The sequence below is a fragment of the Megascapheus bottae genome, chromosome 15 (assembly GCF_031878675.1).
Source record: "Megascapheus bottae isolate mThoBot1 chromosome 15, mThoBot2.hap1, whole genome shotgun sequence".
In the NCBI taxonomy this organism is placed as follows: domain Eukaryota; kingdom Metazoa; phylum Chordata; class Mammalia; order Rodentia; family Geomyidae; genus Megascapheus; species Megascapheus bottae.
In genome coordinates, this window is record NC_143523.1 from 375,267 (window position 1) to 392,283 (window position 17,017).

The following is a 17,017-nucleotide window of genomic DNA, read 5'->3' on the forward strand; positions in this document are numbered from 1 at the left end:
GCTAAACAAGCACTCTACCACTAGGCCAAACTCCAGGTCTGTGGTTCTAAGCCAGCCTGGGCACAGACGTCTGTGAGACTCTTATCTCCAATTAACTACCAGAAAACCTAAACTGGTGCTGTGGCTCAAGTGGTAGAACAGTAGCCATGAGCCGAAGAGCTCAGGGACAATGCCCAGGCCTAGAGTTTAAGCCCCGACAAAACAAACAAAAACCCTGGAGATTATAGAAGATGGGAAAAGAAAATAATTATGCATACAATTGCTGGAAACAAAGTATGAAATTCACCAGATGCTGGTAGGCCTGGCCAGTACTTAATGTAGGACACAGCCTGACAAAGGCAGGCAAGGCCTTCTGGATTCACTATGGGGAGCCAATCTTCACGGTCTCAGCTTTCTAGTGCCCCAGGGAGAGACTGGAGACAGGGCACAGTGGGGCCCTCCCCAGGTGGAGGTGGTCTTTGCTGAAGCAGAGTCTCACTGGATTGCCAATTGTTTTTTATCAGAAGTCAATTTCATAATTCGTGTTTTACTTTAATTTTTGCCAGTCCTGGGGCTTGAACTCAGGGCCTAGGCTCTGCCCTGAGCTTCTTTTGCTCAAGACTAGCTCTCTACAACTTCTGTTTATGTGGCACCGAGGAATGGAACCCAGGGCTTGGCGCATGCTATGCCAGCACTCTAACACTAAGCCACACTCCCAGCCTGGAAGATTTAATGTTCACCTAAAACAGCTTTTTTACTTGCTATATGCTCATACAGAAGAATTGCCAATGACTTCTTGAGAGCAAATTTTCATTTTAGCGATGACTTCTGGAAAAATGGTGGTTGGAAAATGGTGTGTGTGTGTGTGCGCGCGCGTGCACACACGCGTGTATGAACCTGGGGCCTTGTGAATGCTAGGCAAGAGTTCTACCACAGATAGTATCAGCCCCTCATCTGACCAAGTAGAAATTTCAACAGAAAGGTCACAAAGGTTGCCTGTCGTGGTGGCTCACACCTGACATCCTAGCTACTCAGAAGGCTGAGATCTGAGGATCAAGGTTCAAAGCCAGCTCAGGCACTAAAGAATGTGAGACTCATCTCTAATTAACCTCTAGAAAACGGGAAGTGGCACTGTGGCTCCAGGGGTAGAATGGTAGCCTTAAGCTGAAGAGCCCAGGGACAGCACCCCAGCCCAGAGTTCAAGACCCATGACCACAAAAAAAACCAAAGAACAAAGCAAAACCAAAAAAACCCCAAACTCAAACCCAAAGACAAGGCCGAGGTGCAGGTCAGAGATAAGAGCAAATGCTCAGCATTCCTGAGGGTCTGGGTTGGCCCCACAGCACAGATAGCAAACCTCAGCAGGACCCCGGTGGACACTGAACCAAGACCTCCGCTTGCCTGGAACCGGTCACTTGAAAGCTTCTTGCACAAAGTGCCCACTTCAGCATCATGTTTAGCAGGGAGAATCTGTACTGGCCTGCTTCCCAAGCCAGCAGCCTGGTGGGGGACACAGCTGAGGGGCACTGCTGAGGGCCTGGAAGTGGGTGCACGAAGGACATTTGCTTCCAAGGTGGGGCAGGTAATCCCTCCATCCCATTCCACATCTGGGAGGGACACATCACTCCGGCCCATCCAGACCTCGGCAGTCTTTTCCGCAGCCAAGGCTGAGCACTTACCCTCCTGGATAACAGGCTAGGACTTTCCCTGTCACTAGACGTTTGGCCTACACTGTGGCTCTTGCTCTGAACAAAAATGGGCCACCAGACAGGATAGAGAGGCATGGTGAAAGTTGGCACCCCAGAGTCCCGAGGAGCAGTCCAGAAGCACTGGTTCAAAGTGGGATGGCTCCAGGCTTAGCAGGGGCTGTGTTAATATAGGGAGCTGGGATGGAGACTAAGGTTCCCACAGAGAAGAGACACCTTATTGCCTCTAATTCCCAGAACAAAGCAGGTGTCTCCTGCCAACCTGCTCCAAGATGTCTGGAAGAGGGGGAGGAGCCTTGTTCTACCTACTGAGATGGGAAGGCTGGGGGGCTTATGTCCACTCATCTCCCCACCCTATCTGGCACGACCAGTGCCCCAACTACCAGCCTAGCCCTATGCTAGTCCAATTGGGCTAGACCTGGGAGACTTCTCTTGGTTGTTCTGGGGCCAGCCCTCAGCACCAGGGTCCGATGTCCTGTGTCTGGAGAGGATGGACAGGTGTGTACAGGTGGGCAGGCAAGGCAGAATGGATGTGGCCGGGGCTCAGGCCAGGTTCTTGCTCTTAGGCATCCCGTGATGGGATCTGGGGCCCACCAGGGGCAGAGGCGTTCAGACAGCGCCTCCACAGCTGTCATCTCCACAGCTGTCACCCTCCACGCCCAATTGGCCCCCAAGGTGCTTCACCACAATGGATGGCCTCCAAATTCTACTGCAAGTCCCCACTCAGGATGGTCTTCACACTCCCAGACAGGCGGGCAGGGAGCTCCAGCCCCAGGCGGTGGCCCACAGGCCACCCTGCAGTGCAGGCCGCTGGGCCTAGGGACGATTCCTGAGGCCACAGCTCCTAGCAGCCACCACTGTGGGGACCTTGCCTCTGTGGAGTGAGGCTGCTGGGAGGAAGGCTAGTGAGGCCGCTCCCCGTTTGGGTCCAGGCAGATCTGACTCCTGTGGGGCGCCAGGCTGTGGCCTGGTGGTAGAGTGCTTGCCTCGCATGTACAAAGCCCTGGGTTCAATTCCTTCCTACCACACACACAACCGGAAGTGGTGCTGTGGCTCAAGTGATAAAGCCCAGGCTCTGAGTTCAGACAGGCAGACCACCTGCAGCCTGCTGGGCTTTCGTGGCTGACATCTGTAATCCCAGCTACTCCAGAGGCAGAGATCTGAGGGTCCCGGTTCAAAGCCAGCCCATGCAGGAATGTCCATGACACTTTTTATCTCCAATTGATCAGCCCCCACCCCCTTGCCACATGGCCATGCAGCTGTGGTTCCTCTTGAGCAAGAGAAGATCAGGGTCGTTGGCCTTGAGCTCAAGACCCAGGATGGCACAAAAACCGACAGACGAGAAGCTACTGCTGTACCAAGGATGGGCAGAAGCCTCCGAGGCCTTCCCGGGCGCCTGGTCCCTGTCCCCACGAGAGAGCTCCTTCAAGGCCAGGCTCTCAGCACCCTGGCAGTGGATTCCCCGCCATGGCCAAAGCCAAACCTCCTCAAAGGTCCACCTCACTGAACGCCCTGGGCCCACGACTGCTCCCAACATTTCTAGATCAATGCAGCCAGAGCCAGGGGACAGAACCAGGGGACACCTCCTCCTCCCCAGAGGACACCACCTCCTCCCCAGAGCCAGGGGACACCTCCTCCTCCCCAGAGGACACCACCTCCTCCCCAGAGCCAGGGGACACCTCCTCCTCCCCAGAGCGAGGAGAGGGCGCCCACAGATCTGAACTCCAGTCTCTGGAAGAACTCCAGGGACTAGAGTCGAGTCTGCCTGGAGCCCAGCAAAGCCAGTGGCAGCCACGAGCCCACCTGCCACTCGGGGCCGCTCCACCCATCGCCCGGGCCCCACTCCGGGCTCTCCCTCCAGCGCCACCCTCTGGGCCCCGGCCTCAAGACCTCAGTGTCTCCTTCCCAACCTGTCCTCCAGGCCTGCCCTCCAGTCCCCCTAGGCCCCCTCCCTCCTCTTGCCTCTGCTGCTGGTTTGCGCTTGGGTAGAGGGAAAGGTGTGGGGTGGTCATGACCCCACCCCAGTTGTGATCAACTCCATGGGTTGTCTGTCTGCGCCCCAGGTCCCCGAGGCCTTGTGGTGCTGCTCCAGGAGGCTCTGGATGTAGCCTGCTCCTGCACTGGCCACCGCCCACCACCCACCTGAGGTCGTTCCATGGGAAGAGGATCCTCAGAGCCCAGAAAGGGGCCTGGCTCCTGTGCATCCTGGGAAGGGGAAGGAGGGAAAGCAGGCCCAGCTGGTGTGGCCCTCCAGGGGAGATAAGAAAGGCAGTGTTGCTGTGCTGCCTGGGGGCTGCTAGCTCGCCACTTCTGGCCAGAGACTCCAAGATGGGCTCTCCCAGGATGCTGAGTGTACCTGTCCTGGGTGGCTCCAAGGATTCAGCCCGCTCGCAGCCACAGGGCTGTGACAGCCGCAGGGTTGTGAGTGGGCCCCCTTCAGGGCCTCTCTCCGTCCCCTGGCCCTGAGTGCAGGTGTACAGCTGTGCTGTTTCTTCTTGAGGCCTCCGGATGCATACCCGCAACTCTCTCATGCTGGCTTGGTGCTCCATCCTACAGCAACCTCCAGGGCAACCCAAATGAGACACAGTCACAGCTTGGCAGTCAGGGTCCGTGGTGGTGGCCAGAGTGGGTGCTGAAGGTAGTAGGTCTGGTCTGGATGGGCTGCAGAGCTGTTGTATCCCAGCCTGGGAGCAGTTTTGTGTGTGTGTGTGTGTGTGTGTGTGTGTGTTGCCAGTCCTGGGCCTTGAACTCAAGGCCTAAGCACTGTCCTTGGACTTTCTCAAGGCTAGAGCTCTACCACTTGAGCCACAGCACCACTTCCAGCTTTTTCTATGTATGTATGTATGCATGCACGTAGGCATGCATGTATGTATGTGGAATAGAACATGGGTCTTTGTGTACTCACCACTAGGCCAAACTCCTGGCCCAGGAGCAGGTTTTTTTTTTTTTTTTTTAATTGGGGTGGGGGGTCATGGGGTTTGAACTTGGCCTGAGTGCTGTCCCTGAGCTCTTTAGCTCAAGGTTGAAGACCTACCCCTAGAGGTTAAGTGGAGATAACAGTGTCAGGTCCTTTTGTGCCTGGGCTGGCTTTGAACCTTGATCCTCAGATCTCAGCCTCCTGAGTAGTCAGGATTACAGGCATGAGCCACTGTTCCCGGTCTCAGTTTTTTATTGAATGAAATTAAAGTATTTGGTCTGTGGACATTGTCCACATTTCAAGGGCTATGTAACCATACGTGGCTTGTTGTACCACCCTGAGCAGTGGAGTTCTAGAGCATTCTGTTGAGCTTTGTGTCCATTTTGCACTGCTGATGCTTTGGGAAGCTCCAAGCAGCTAAAAGTATCAGAGAAGATGGAGGGGGCGGCACCTTTGTCAATGTTAGGGCCAGGACTAATCTGGAAAGACTGATGGCTGAGATGGTGGGGTAGCCCAGCCATGATGACCAAGAAGGTGTGTCCAAAGAGGACACCGGACGCTCACCGCAGTCCAAAGTGGTGCTCCGGACAGCCACCCAAGGATCAAGGGACCCTGGGCTCTGAGGGTGATGGCACTGTGGGGTCAGGAAACCAAGCCTGCTGACCACGGATCCAGGCACAGGAAGCACCACGGGATGGTAGAGGACCAGCAGGACTGTAGAGCTAGGGCCTCGTCAGACTCTCGGCAGGACCTCTCGGGACAGCCATGAAGGTAAAAATGGATCAGGGCATCAATTATGGCCCTGGAGAGCCAGTCAGGAGTGACATCTTCTGGCAGAATGACTATGACCTTGAAGACACACAGGCCTCAGGAAATAAAGGAGAAGCAGGTACCCACAAGTTATCCTTTGGATCACTCAGGAAATGGACTAGATAGCTCGAATGGACAGAAAAACAAAGCAAAAGAAACAACTGTTCTCTGGTGTGTAAATGAATACACAATGGAAGTCAGCTCCAAAACTGAACATTGCCAGATGCCACTCAGAAGTCAGATTCAGGCAGGGGCGGCGGAGCCCTCCATTGCCTTTGCATCTCCTGTGATAAACTGGAAGAATAAGCTGGGCCTCTCCAGGAGCCAAGTGGGGGCAATGCACGGCTTCAGGACACGGCACAGGGGGCGTTGGCAAAGCCTCCAGCATAGTTAGATGGCCACCAGGCTTCCCCAAACCGTAGAGATGGGTTTTTTGCAGATAAACTAGATCAAGGTACCGAGATCAAATAAAGTAGGTCAACTATATGGATGGAGTTCAGGTCTTGTAGAAGAGATTGAACAGTTCCAGAGCTTGAAAGACTGTGCAGACCTAGGGAGCTCATAGCGGCTGGGATGTATGAATGATGCGGTTAGGGAGCAACTACAGACTGGGCCATACTTCGGATGGCTAAGAGCCAAGAAGATGGACACTTGCAAATTTAAAGTTGCAAGGACACTGCTCATGGCCCACCGGACTGGAGTTTGAACCTTGGGCTTCAAACAAACTAGGCATGTACTCCACATCAAGCAATACCCCGTACTTATTAAATTTTAGACAGTGGGTGTTGAGGTTTGTGTGACTCAGTGTAGGGTACTTGCCTAGGGCAAGGCATTGGGTTTAATCCCCAGCAAGGGTAAAAAGTAACTGAGAGAGTGCCTTTCCTAAGGGTAAATGCCTGAACTGAAAAGACTATTTTGGAAGAAAACGGAATTAAACTTTAGGTAGCTTGTTATATAACTCACTGGATCTCTAGGAAGAGCTGGCTGGCTTAACAGTGGTTCAGGGCACAGATCCCAGGACCAGGGGGCCGAGGAGCAGGCTTCTGGGCTCTGGAGTCCCCAGGCTGTCCCTTGTGTGGGTGAGGAGACCCAAGACCCTCCAGGGAGGATTCCTCCAGAGAGGCAGCAAGCTGGGCACTAACCACTCCTGCCCTCACAGAAGCCCACAGCAGGGAAGAGGACATAGCCACAGCCCTCAAGAACTTGGCCAGCCAGGAAGAGGGTCAAGTTCCTGTCCAGGTAGTCCTGGCTCATTCTGAGCAGGTGTAAAAGGGGGAGGGCAGGGAGCCTAGGTTTTGAGTTGCAGATGGGGGGTAGGCCAGCAGGGAGAGGGCAGGGGCAGTCCAAATGCCAGAGGTCTAGGGACGTAAGACACCAAAGGGTCAGAGTGACAGTAGGGTACCTACTCCTGAGACAGGTGTGTCCAAAAACCACAAGTAGTCAGGGAAGGTGCAAATCTCCCACCTAGGGGGGATGATTACAATAAAATAAATCCCCAGAAAACAAGTGCTATGGAGTGTGCGGAGAAACAGGAGGCCAAGATCACAGAATGGAAGTTCAAAGCCAGCTGGGGCAGTAAAGCCTGTAAGACTTGTATCACCAACTAGCTACCAAAAAACACCCCAAACAAACCCAGAAGTAGCTTACATGGGAGAGTGGCAGTCTTGAGGAAAAGCCTCAGGAACAGCCAGCACCTAGGCCTTGAGGTCAAGCCCCAGGGCTGGCAGATACAAAAATCCTGGCACAAGCTAAAACATGGGTGAACCTAGATGATGTGATGCTAAGTGAAATAAAGCAGGCACAAAAAAAGACAAATACTGATTTTCTGCTCAGTGAGGTCCCTGGAGTCACCTCATTCAGACAAGGCAAAACCACAGAGGCCAGTGGTGGTGGACAGAAGCAGGGTTTGGAGTTTCAGCTTAGGAGACCTGGGCAGCAGGAATGTGAACTGAACTGCACCCTTAGATGTCTTCAGATGGTCAAAGGCGGGTTGTGCATTTTACCACATGCATGAAAAAGTAAGAGAGGAAACAAAACGGGTCGAAGGGACTCTGGTGAGACAGAGGCGGCATCACTGAGGCATAGGACATGGGTTGAAACCCCAAATCTCCACCACACTACAAAGCACACCAAGAATGCTGGACTTAAGATGTGGGTTGGGGACCGGGCTTGGCTGGGAACAAGAGAACAGCAGGCAGTTGTTTTTTGCTTTTTGCCAGTCCTGGGCTTGAGCTCAGGGTCTGCACCCTGTCCTTGGACTTTCTCAAGGCTAGAGCTCTACCATTTATGCCTCAGCACCACTTCCAGCTTTTTTCTATGAAATGTGGTACCGAGGAATCGAACCCAGGTCTTCATGCATGCTAGGCAAACACTCTACCACTAGGCCAAACGCCCAGCCCCATGCAGGCAGTTTAAAGACAAAGGAAACTAGGCCAGCAATGTTAACAAAAGGTCCAGCTTTCCCCAAGTGCCTACAATTTAAAAACAACACAGTACACTCCTCTGGCCAGAGTCGTAACACCCAGATTCCTTAACCAAGGCACAAGGAGTGGGACTCAGCAGCATCTTCCAAATAGCTCTGCTCCGACACGAGCGAAATGTCCACCCAGAGAACGGTGCAGACACTAGGGGAACGTCCACGAGAGCTCAGTGGCCTCGAGGCCAGTCACGCCTCAGAGCAAGGGTGATCTGCTGGAATTTTTTTGGCTCAAGGGCAGCTCCTGGGCACTTAAGCCACCTATTGTTTTTCGTGTTGTAGGACTTGAACCCTGCAGGGCTGCTGTCTCTGAGCTCTACTTTTGTGCCCAGGCTGGCTTTAAACCTCAGTCCTCAGATCTCAGCCTCCCGAGTAGCTGGGGCACGGTGTGAGGCAGCTGCTGATCCTCTTTTGGTTTTCCGGAAGGTGTAATGAAACGCCTGGCTTTCCCGCCCAGCATGGCTCCGGCGCAGGGCTGGAATCTGGCCTGACTGCGGGATGGGCCCCTCCACATTTTCAGCTGTCAGCCTTCCCTGCCCTCCGGAAAGGTTTGCTGGGGCCGGGGTCTCACTCGGCCCCGCACCCCACCCCCACCGACTTCTTCCCAGCCCCCAGAATAGCGGGTGTGCCCGACACCCACAGGGGGGGCTCAGAGCACAGCTCCAGGGCCGGAACCGGGCAGGGCGCCGATTGTCATGCTAGTGCGCGCCTCGGGGCACATCCTCTCGCCCAGGCTCCTCCCCGGCGCTCCCCACCCGGCTCAGGGGGGGGCGGGAAGGGCCATCCGGCAAACGTGCCTCGGGCCCCCGGCTTTCCCTTTCCCTGCTCGGGCAAAGGGGCGGCTACGGGACCACAGTCCCCCCAAGGCCTGCGGCCGGCGCCCCAGCGGGCAGGACCACCGCCCGGGCCCGCGCGCGGGGCGGCCCGACCCCCTCACACTCGCTCACTCAGCGTCTCCAAAACAAAACCTTTTTATTAAACGGGCGGGGCGGGGCGGGGGGGCCGCCGGCCGCGGGGTCCCCACTAGCGCGGGTCCCCCAGGACGCCGCGCTCGGCGGCCGCGCTGCCCAGGATGAAGCCCACGGCCAGGGACACCGTCTGGTCGAAGGCGCCGCGCAGCTGCTCGACGTGCTGGTTCAGGGTCAGCAGCTGGTCGCGCAGGGGGCCCAGCACGGCCGCGATGTCGCCCAGGTGCGTCAGGGTCTGCAGCAGGGCGGCGTTCAGCGAGGGCGCGGCGGCCGGCAGGGGCTCGGGGTCGGCGGGGAGGCCGGGCGGCGGGGAGCCGGGGGAGGGGCCGGGCTCGGGGTCCGGGACGCAGGAGGGCGGCGGGGAGGCGGGCGGGCGGCCGGGGTCCGCCGCGTGGGGCGTGGATGGCTCCGGCGCTCCGGCCGCGTCGAGGTCGGCGTCCAGGTCTGCGGCGGTCCGTGGCGGCGCAGCACCTGCAGTCGTTGTGCGTGATGGGAAGGCTTCCGGGCCCGGGCCACCCCCGCGCGCCGTCCGGGGTCCCCGCGCCCCCCCACCCCCCTCCCCCTCTCCAGCTCGCCCGGCCGCCCCCGCCCTCCCCGACGCCCCCCATCCCCCTCCCTTCCTCTCCAGCCCGCCCGGCCGCCCCCGCCCTCCCCGCCACCCTCCAGCCCGCCCGGCCGCCCACCCTCGCCAACCGTCTCCAATCACTCCCACGCTCCGTTCTTCCACCCCCGCCCTGCTCGACGCCCCCATCACCCCCTTCCCCCCCCACCCCCGACGCCTACCTGGGTCTCCCGGGGCGGGCGCGGCCGCGGAGGGCGCGGGGCGGCGGCCGCGCTGGGGGCGCCCGGGCCCCGCGGGGCGGCGGCGGGCCCGCTCGCAGCGGTCGTCGCCCAGCAGCCCCATGAGCTCGCGGATCTGCGCGTCGAAGGGCCCGGGCGGCTGGTCCGCCGCCTCGCGGACCTTGTTCTTGAGGAACTTGTAGCGGCGGCGGCACTGCGCGGGCGTGCGCCGCACCTGCCGGAGGGCCAGCGAGGCGGACACGCGGCGGTAGGTGGGCAGCGCCCGGCGCCGGTCCAGCAGCAGCGCGCGCCACACGGCCGGCTGCAGCAGCTCGGCCAGCAGCAGCTCCGTCTCCCAGGCGCTCCAGGGCGTGCGCTGCGCCGAGCCCGGGGACACGGGGAAGCGCGGCGAGCCGGGGGAGCGGGGCGGGCCGCCCTCGGGCGCGCTCGGCGCGGCGTGGCCCCGGGGAGGGGTCCGGGGGACCTCCTCGGCCGGCGGCAGCAGCTCGGCGACCTCCTCGGCCGGCGAAGGCGGCGCGAGCGGAGGCGGCCGCCGGGGCCGCAGCAGCATCCCGGCGCGGCGCGTGGGCTGCGGAGGCGAGGCGGCACCCGGGGCCCGGGGGGGGGGGTGGTGGCGGGGACCCGGCTGCTGGGAGACCCGGGGTCTGCGGCGCCCGAGCCGCCCACACGCGCTCTGCGCCCCCGACGTCGGCGGCGTCCGCGTCGGGCCGGGTCTGCGCCACCCTCCCCCGCCGGCCGCCCCGCCCCCTCCGCCCCTCCCCCGCCCGGCCCGGCCCTTCCCCGGGCGCGGACTCGGTTTCCTGCTGGTACCGTTCCGTCTGATGGGGGAAGAACCCAGCCAACGAGTCCGGTCCTGCTGTTCAAGCTCTGGCGAGGTACGCGGGCCCCGCGCGGGGCGGACCACGAGGAGCGCACCACGAGGAGCGCACCATGAGGAGCGCGCCGCGCGGGGCACTTTGCTTTCTGCACGCGCCAGGCCCTTTGGGTGCAGCCTTAACGCCTCCCTTGCACCCAGAACTCCCTGACCACGAGCGCGTGGAGTGCGTGTAATAGACTGAGGGCGTTGTTCCTCGACGCAAGCCGGGTGCGTGGCTTTGCACCCCTCCCCACCGCTGCTGGCTCCGGGTTTTGGCAAATGCACACTCGATTAAATGCACAATCAACAAACCGGACAACAGTGGAGGGCTCGTCACTGGAAGCTTGCCAGGGACTAGATCCCAGGAGCTGTCGGGCCCAGTGGCATTATTCCACTGCAAGGAATTTACTTGGTTTTTAACCAGTGTCTCTATTCACATTGTAGAAGGCAAAGTTTAGGGTACCTAGCATTGCTTCTGTTAACCATGATTATTCCATTTGTAGCCATTGCAGTAAGACAAGAACAAGAAGTAAGGTTTCTGGGTGTAGTGGGTGTGTGTGTTTGCAGAAGAGCAGATTATCTGGCCGGAAAATGGCAAGTGGTGAAAAGTTGCTCACCATCCTTTGTCGTTAGAGATAAAATGAGGCAGCACCAGACCCTTGTCAGAGTGGCCCAGATCCAGGGCAAGAGGGACCATGATTTCTGTTATCTAGTATCATCCTAGTGACTCTGGAGGCCAGGATCTGAAGCTAACCCAGGCAGGAAAATTCATGAGACTTATCTCTGGTTATACACCAAAAAGCCATAAGTAGTACGGTAGCTTAGATGGTAGAGTGCTAGCCTTGAGTAAAAAAAAATCCTGAAGGACAGGAATCCTCAGGCCCTGTGTTCAAGGCTCTGAGCTGGCACACACACACACACAAATCACCTGCTCAGAAAGAAAAACAAACCAAAAGGTGGAGAGGTGGCCCACGAAGGGGTATTTGTGCTGGTAACACTGTTAGGATTTTATTTAAAAGCATTTTTTTTTCCAGTCCTGGGGCTTAGACTGCGCCTGAGCACTGTTCTTGGGCTAGCACTCTACCACTTAAGTCTCAGCACCACTTCCAGCTTTTTTCTATGTATGTGGTACTGAGGAATCGAACCCAGGTCTTTGTGCATGGTAGACAAAAGCACTATTACTAGGCTAAACTTCTGGCTCACTGTGAGTTCATTTTTAATTGTTACTTAGTTAAATTACTTCTTTAGAGTTGGGTGTTAAAGCCAGACTATTTTATTTACTTATTTTTGGGTCAGATATGGGGCTTGAACTCTGGGCCTGGGTATTGTCCCTGAGCTTTTCAGCTTAAGGCTACCACTCTACCACCTGAACCACAGTGCCGCTTCCACAGCCAGATTATTTTTACGGTAAAAATATTCTCTACCATACTTGAACTCAAGGCCTGTGTGCTATCCCAGAGGCTTTTTTTTTTTTTTTTTTTTTTGCCAGTCCTGGGGCTTGAACTCAGGGCCTAGGCACTGACCGTGAGCTTCTTATGGTCAAGGCTAGCACTCTACCACTAGAGCCACAGCACCACTTCCTACTATTTCTGTTTGTGCTAGCTAAGTATTCTACCACTAAGCCATATTCCCAGCCCTCCCTGACTGAGCCTTTTTGTTCAAGTCTACCAGTTAAGCCACAGCTCCACTTCTGGTGGGTTTGTGTGTGGGTGTGTGTGTGGGGGTGTATGTGTGTAGTTAGTTGGAGATGAGAGTCTCATGGGCTTTCCTGTCCCAGCTGGCTTTAGACTGCAATCCTTAGACTTCAGCCTCCTGAATAGTTGAGGATACAGGCATGAGTTACTGGCACCTCCCATCACTTTTAGAGATCAGCGTGATCCCTCATTCTTTGAAGGGAGCCGGGTTAAGGAGCAGGTGGGTCGACACACATTCTTGAAGGTCCTTGAGAAGCTGTCAGTGTCAGTCTGGCCTGGCACCCTCAATGTGCATATGATGAATGAATGCAGTGAGAACGTGGAGGTGAGGGCAAAGCCGTGTTGAGGTGGAGCAGGCAGGAGAGGGGTCTGTGGGATGCCTGCTATCTCTAGCATTGTGATGCTTCTCTAGTGGACTATTGCTGGAACCCCACTTTTATACAGGAAACTAGAGGGGAGCTGACCTCTTAGGACCCAGCTGGAACACCCTGCCTCAGGCTGCAGTGTGGGATCAGGGAGAATGAGCTGGGGCAGGCCAGTCTCTGGTGGCCAGCTGCCTTCTGCCATTCTCATCAGGAAGAAGTTTTCTGTAGCAGTTCTGCAGCAGTGGGGTTTGCTTGTTCATATGCCCAGGAGATTGTGTGTGTTGGGGGTGGGCGGGGGAGTGTGTGTCTTGGTTCTCCTGAGGGGACCTGAATTACAAATGATTCTACCAGATCTGGGTCCAAAAATTGACTTCTATCCTGGGCTGCGGGTGTTGCCTCTGACTGCCTGGAGGGCAGGTCCTAGAAGTCTTGCTTAGTGGGCCTGGCCCTTGAGACCTACACAGCAAGCCATGCAGCCATGTCTTGAAAGAAATAACTTTATTTAGAAATCTGCTGTGTGTGACATCAGGGTGCCATGCAAACGGTGCTGAAGCTGAAAGCCTGCTGCCTCTGCTGGTAAGTCAGCACCCTGGGAATGCAGTTTATTCTGATGCCATCTGCCTCACGTACAAAGCCTGCACACAGGTGTTGATCAGCTGAATGCAGCTCTTGTAGAAAAGCTCCAAGAGTGAGTTGTGTCGAGGATGCCTCCGCCTTTCATGTCACATGAGCAGGGCCTGGCTCCCCAGTGAATCCATTTGGGAGAATACAGCTTGGCATTGGAAATACAGCATTTCATTTACAAGTCATCATTTTCCTAGAAATACCTCTAGCAGCTTTACTACGGAGTTGCTAATTCTAAAATGCCAGAACAGTCTTAGGGCTTGTGTCTTGCAGGGCCTGGGGCGACACGAGTGCCTAAACCTCTGCCAGTGTGGATCTGACCCGCTGAGCCCGTCATCTGGCCACAGACCCTGTGGCCCAACCCGCTGAGCTCTGCTGGGCTCTGCCCAGCTGCCAGGGACCATCGTGAATTTGAGCAAGGCTGGTGACATCCAGGCTTCTGATGAACCACGTCCTCATCGGCCCAGCAAAGCGGAGAAGGCGTGCAGTGGCTGTGGGAACACAGATGGATGTGCGCATGCTCGGCTGCAGGGGCAGGACAGCCTGGTAGTGCCTGGCCACAGGCCATGGACCACAGGACATGAGCAGTTCAGGGACACTCTCAGGGCCCACATGTGCTCTCCCTGCCTTGGTGCTGTGTCAGTGTGCAGTGCCCTTTCTGGGGTCAGAGCCTCACCGTCATGGGGGCTTTTTTTACCAGGGCGTGGGCCTCTGGGACGGGCACTGGCTGGGACACAAGCTGCTTCCTCACCTGCTCGGCACCTGGGGACCGGGTGGTATTGGGGGGTCTCTGTGGGGCAGGCTGTGGGTTAGTGGGAGTGTACACCTGGCAGGGCCAGGTCTTCTGGAAGCCGTGGGCTCCCGTGGAAGGTTCCAGACCTCTCCGAGCCTATGCGTACAGAGGTCAACTTTGGTCAGTTTTCCTGCTGAGCAGATAGGAAAACACCAGCCAGCAAGCAGCTGAGTTTAGGATCTTTTGAGTCAGGTTAGGGTGGATGTTGGGATTTTGAAGAGAGTCTCTGAAGAAGAGATGACAGCTGTTTGTCTAGGAGAGCTACAGCTGGAGATTAAACTCTGGGGAACTTTACTTACTCTACTTCTATCTGTAAGAGTTTTTTCCCCCTTCTTTTTGAGACAGGGTCTTGCTGTGTAGCCCAGGCTCACCATCTTCCTATCTCAGCCTCCCAAGTGCTGGGATTATAGGCATATAGCACTACTGGTTTGTCTAGATGAAATTCCAACATTTTCAACTCTCAGGTCCACTCAGTTCCAGGATTGGGACGGGGTTTGACTCAGAACAGGCTCTGCCCTCCCTGTGGGGTCCCTCTGAGGCCCTTCTGGATGTGGAGGTGGTGGAGATGAGTTCCCCAGGCCTCCATGTACAGAACCTGAGCACCTGCCCTGTGGCTGCTTCTGCAGCTAGCTCTGGTCCCACTCGGACCCATACCCAGTGCTGGGACCTGCATCGGCGGCAGTCTTGGCTACTGGAACGTGGCTTTCATCCTCCTTAGCTTGTCCTGAATTTTCCGGGAATGCCTCTCACTGGACATCTGATGAAAGTTGGCTCTGTTGTCTGCTGCTAGGATGGAAACGTCAGCCCCACTGAAGCGGGCAATCCTTTGCTTGAGGTGAGCCTGGAGCTTGGGGTCCCGGCTGAACGTGTAGGGGTTCTCCTGGAAGGCGTGCACCTGGCTGGCCACCTTGGCGATGTTTCTTTAGTGGGGAAAGAGCAGATGTTCATTGCACAAGTCACTGGTAGTGACACACCTGCCTTTCCAGAGGGGCCCCGGGCTCGGAAGGGCCGTGCTCCAGGCAAGGTCAGATACGCACGAGCCCAGCTCGAAGCTCCAAGTCTGGAGGAAGGCGCCAAGCAGACGGGGGTTCTGTGTAAGAGCCTGTGTTGGCTGTGCCTCAGTGCTTCCCCCCCCCCCCCCCGGTTACCTCCTGGGGGTACAGCCTGCTGTGCCAGGCCAGCACACCGGGGCAGGCAGCACCGGTGGGAACGGGAGCCCGCACTCCTGCTGGACTAGGAACCATGCATGCTCACTGGGTAGAGGAAGAGCAGACACAGGACACTGACCCTGCCCACAGCCTTTCCAGGCATGCCTGTTACCTCCTTTAGTTTCCTTTTCTCCTAGAGTAAGTACGCATGCGTACTAGTGTGCTCCATTTTTGAATTAGTAACTCCATAAAAAGGAGATCACGCATGAGTTGTGAGCCACGATGCCCCGGGTCCTCTGGGCCTTGTCTGTCCACCAAGGCCACTGCCTGACCTTGTAGCATCTGACTTCTGTGGATGATGGAGGGGAGGGAGGGAGGTCTGGGCATGTCAACCCCCAGCATTGCGGTAGTGGTGGTGGTGGTGTGTGTGTATGTGTGTGTGTGTGTGTGTGTGTGATTGCATGTGCAGGGTCCCAGTTTGCTGGGCAGGGGCACTAGATGTGTCATCAGGAAAGCGCCCACAATTGACCAGGACTCTCATGTAGCAGTGTACTTGGGTTTCAAGGTAAGCAGAAAGCAGAGATGCCTTGAGCCTTGGGCCTGGCCACAAGCTGCCCCTCCCCACCCCATCTGGTAGAGTTGTGGAGAGCCTGTACCCACACAGGAGGCCAGTGAGACTGCTGCGGTCTTTGTGTTGTAGGAAACACACTATGAAACACTGTGTGCAGAGGCGTGGCGGGAAGTCACCGGGGTGAGGGCTGAGGGCTGAGCTGGGGCTGGCAGGGGCCAGGCCTCTGAAGTGCAGGCAGGCTGGCTGATGCACACACCTGAGCTTGCTCCACCTGTGGGCTCCGTTGGTCATGGTGAAGCCTCCCGTCTCCAGCTGCTGGATGTGCATGGCCAGGAGGCGGGCTGAGGGCAGGGTAGGCTGGGCCCGGAAGCGCCGCCCTTCCATCAGACACAGGCTGTCACTCTTCAGGAAGACCTAGCCGCCCAGTCAGGGCATGGGCAGGGGGAGAGGAATGGTCAGTCCAGGAGATCTCTGCCACACCATCCCTGTCTGTGCGTGTCGTCCAGGTGCTACACCACATTGTGACCAAAGTGAACGACATTTTACACATGGCTGGCACAGGGCACCGGCAGCCACAGGGGTCTTGTGCTTGGCACTTCTCAACTATTGGCTCTAGAAAGGGCCAGGAGGCTTCCCTCCTAAGAGACCTGCTGCAGGCTCCTGTGTCTGCACACGCTCTGAGCATGCTTGCGTGTACTTCCATACTCCACCGTACACACTCTGCACACATGTACCTCCACAGCTTTCAGCTCCTCCATGACCTCTGCGATCTTTGCAGGAAGGATTCTCCAGGCCTGAAATGGAAGCCCAGGTGAGACCTCTGGCTGCCTGTGCCCACCCACACCCCTGGCCCCCAGCCCTGGTGGCGCACAGGGGACTGTCTGGCAGATGGGTGCTCCAGCCCTCCTAGGATCTGCATGGCCGTTGCAAAGTTCCTCTGCTCATAGCAGCATTTGGCAATTAGTAGGAATTTGGACAGCAAATTCACCTGCAGCTGAAATGAGAAAAACGACATGTTCCATGTATTCTGTTGTTGTTACTACTCAGTACTGAGGCTTGAATTCAGGCCTCTTATTCTTGTTTAGCTCATAGCTGATGCTCTACTACTTGAGCCACATCTGTAAGATAAGAGCCTGAGATTTGCCTGGCTCAGGTCTCGGCCTCCTGAGTAGCTACACTACAGGCATGAGCCACTAGCCCGGGCCACATTCTGTCTTTCAGAACGAACAAACAGGGTTGGGATGTGGCTCAGTAGAAGAGCAGTTGTCTAACGTGAGAAGTCTGGGTTTGATCCCTAGCACCAAATGAC

The 17,017-nt window shown here is 56.8% G+C and overlaps 2 protein-coding genes across 4 annotated transcripts in view; both read right to left on the reverse strand.

Annotated features, from left to right (window-relative positions):
• Positions 1-8,911: 8,911 nt before the first annotated feature.
• Utf1 (undifferentiated embryonic cell transcription factor 1) lies at positions 8,912-10,207 on the reverse strand. Its single transcript, XM_090346824.1, has 2 exons — positions 9,640-10,207; positions 8,912-9,327 (listed from the first exon to the last, which is right to left on the reverse strand). The coding sequence occupies exons 1-2, from the start codon at positions 10,205-10,207 to the stop codon at positions 8,912-8,914; spliced, it is 984 nt and encodes a 327-aa protein (XP_090202950.1).
• Positions 10,208-13,053: 2,846 nt separating this feature from the next.
• The window catches only part of Kndc1 (kinase non-catalytic C-lobe domain containing 1), a 52,329-nt gene continuing 48,365 nt past the window's right edge, over positions 13,054-17,017 (reverse strand). The window contains exons 27-31 of one of the 3 annotated variants that reach the window (XM_090345572.1): positions 16,580-16,702; positions 16,443-16,502; positions 15,965-16,122; positions 14,657-14,909; positions 13,054-13,687 (exon numbers count right to left, since the gene is read on the reverse strand). In XM_090345572.1, the coding sequence (XP_090201698.1) occupies positions 14,678-14,909; positions 15,965-16,122; positions 16,443-16,502; positions 16,580-16,702 (573 nt within the window). In that variant the 3' untranslated portion in view covers positions 13,054-13,687; positions 14,657-14,677. Of the gene's footprint in view, positions 14,910-15,964; positions 16,123-16,442; positions 16,503-16,579; positions 16,703-17,017 lie in introns of all 3 variants that reach the window. The other 2 variants (XM_090345571.1, XM_090345570.1) reach the window with 2 other exon arrangements.